Raw genomic sequence first — 2,031 nt, forward strand, 5'->3', positions numbered from 1 at the left:
GGGACAAGAAGGCACCCGTGGGGATGATTAAATACAGACAGAGGCAGGGGGAAGGAGCTGCCCCCAGCCCTGCTGTGGGCTGGGACCACCAAGCAGCTCCCAGGCTGGTCTAGGGGCTGGAAGGCAGTGCACAGTCCCAAGGGCTTCCAAGCATGCCTCTGTCACCACAGCCCCGAGAGTTTCAGGGGAGAGCAGGGGGGCTTATGCCACTGCTGACCCCTCACGGTGGCAGCTGAGCTCTCAGCCCTGTCACCACTCGTCCCCTGAAGCTTGAGGTCCCTGGAGCTGGTGCAGCTGTGGGGCCCAGGCACTGTGGGGTCCCAGCTGGAGGGTTCTGGGGCACTGTGGGGTCCCAGCTCACGCTGCAGCAAGGTGCAAGGGGCAGGGGGGAAGCAGCTGGACCCCCAGCAGGGACTGTCCCTTGTGTGAGCTCCAAGGGATAGTCCCGGGGTCCAGCCAGCCCCAGGCTCCGGAGGGACTGGTCCTCTCACAAGTGTTCACTGTGGGAAGAAAGCACAGCTGAGTCAGAATTCCACACTGGTTTGGGTTGGAAGGACATTAAAGATCACCTCACTCCATGCCCTCCCGTGGGGACACCTCCCACCAGCCCAGGTTGCTCCATGACACATCCAGCCGGGCTTGGAACACTCCCAGGGATGGAGCAGCCACAGCTGCTCTGGGAAATCTATTCCAGCCCCTCACACCACCCTCACAGGGATGACTTTCTTCCCAATATCCCATCTGTCCCTGCCCTCTGGCAGTGGGAAGTCATTCCCTGTGTCCTGTCCCTCCATCCCTTGTCCCAAGTTCCTCTGCAGCTCTCTTGGAGCCCCTTTAGGCACCGGAAGGAGCTCCAAGGTCTCCCTGGAGCCTTTTGGTTCTCCAAGCTGCACACCCCCAGCTCTCCCAGCCTGACTCCATGGCAGAGCTGCTCCAGCCCTTGGAACAACTCCATGGCCTCCTCTGGACTCATTCCAACAGCTCTTTGAATATGGGGACACACCCTGAACTGGGAGACAGCTTCCCTCTCCTCACAGTACCTGGAGCAGCTCTGAGCCCATCTCTGTCCACACCTTCCCTGCTCAGCTCCCATCACCCAGCTGCCCTGGGCCACCCCATGGTCCCAGTGCTCCCTGGGGACACCTGGGCCCTGCTCCCAGCCCAGCTCACCCTGTGCTCACCTGGCAATCCGGGACAGGATCTCCTTGACACGCAGCACCAGTGGCTCATGCTGCAGGGGATTACTCTCGATGGCACTGTGCAGTTTGGCCATGTAGAAGTCCAGAGTGCTCAGTGTGGGGGTCTCTCCCGTGCCTGCGAGGTGACAGCACAGTGAGCAGGGCCAACAGGTCCCCACCCAGCACCAGGTGCCACCTCCTGCAGCAGAACAGAGCCTGCACTGGCATAAGCTCAGGAGCACATGGATCTGGGTCAATTTAGAGGGCAGCTCCAAATGTGGTTCCAGAGAAGGATGGCCCCCAGCCCACCCTGCCCCAGGACACAGAAGCCAGGTGGCTCTCACCCCCCCTGGGCTGCCTGGAGACCCCCCAAGTGCAGCAGGATCCCACCCCAGCAACAAATGGGCACTTATCACCACCCTACTGTCCCATGGTGCCCCTCTGCATGGGCCGGGGGACCCCCAGTGTCCCCCTGCATGGGCACAGGGTCCTAGCACCAAGGGGGACCCCCACAGTGACCCTCTACCTGGGCAGGAGTCCCAGCAGCTGGGGAGTCCCACGGTGCCCCTCTGCACAGGCACAGGGTCCCAGCACCCAGGGGAGCCCCACAGTGCCCCCCACTCACCAGGGATGGGCAGGGAGGCAAAGCTGGCGGTCAGGGCCTGCCGCACGGACTGGAGCTGCTGCTGCAGGGCCAGGGTCTGCCTCTCCTCCTGGGCCAGCTCCTGCTCCAGCTTCTCCTTGGCACAGTTCATGCTCTCCGTGTGCTTCTGCAGGATGGCGTTCTGCTCCTCGAACTCCGTGTTCATCTTCCGCAGGCGCCGCAGCTCGGCCTCGCGCGCTGCCAGGACAC

The 2,031-nt window shown here is 62.8% G+C and overlaps 1 protein-coding gene across 1 annotated transcript in view; it reads right to left on the reverse strand.

Moving 5' to 3' along the window:
* Nucleotides 1-1,181: 1,181 nt before the first annotated feature.
* The window catches only part of HMG20B (high mobility group 20B), a gene marked incomplete at its 3' end in the record, with an annotated part of 4,364 nt that continues 3,514 nt past the window's right edge, over nucleotides 1,182-2,031 (reverse strand). The window contains exons 7-8 of the mRNA XM_009069353.1: nucleotides 1,804-2,019; nucleotides 1,182-1,314 (exon numbers count right to left, since the gene is read on the reverse strand). Coding sequence (XP_009067601.1) covers nucleotides 1,182-1,314; nucleotides 1,804-2,019 — 349 coding nt within the window. The remainder of the gene's footprint in view (nucleotides 1,315-1,803; nucleotides 2,020-2,031) is intronic.

This window comes from Acanthisitta chloris, unplaced genomic scaffold (genome assembly GCF_000695815.1).
Source record: "Acanthisitta chloris isolate BGI_N310 unplaced genomic scaffold, ASM69581v1 scaffold32322, whole genome shotgun sequence".
Lineage (NCBI taxonomy): Eukaryota > Metazoa > Chordata > Aves > Passeriformes > Acanthisittidae > Acanthisitta > Acanthisitta chloris.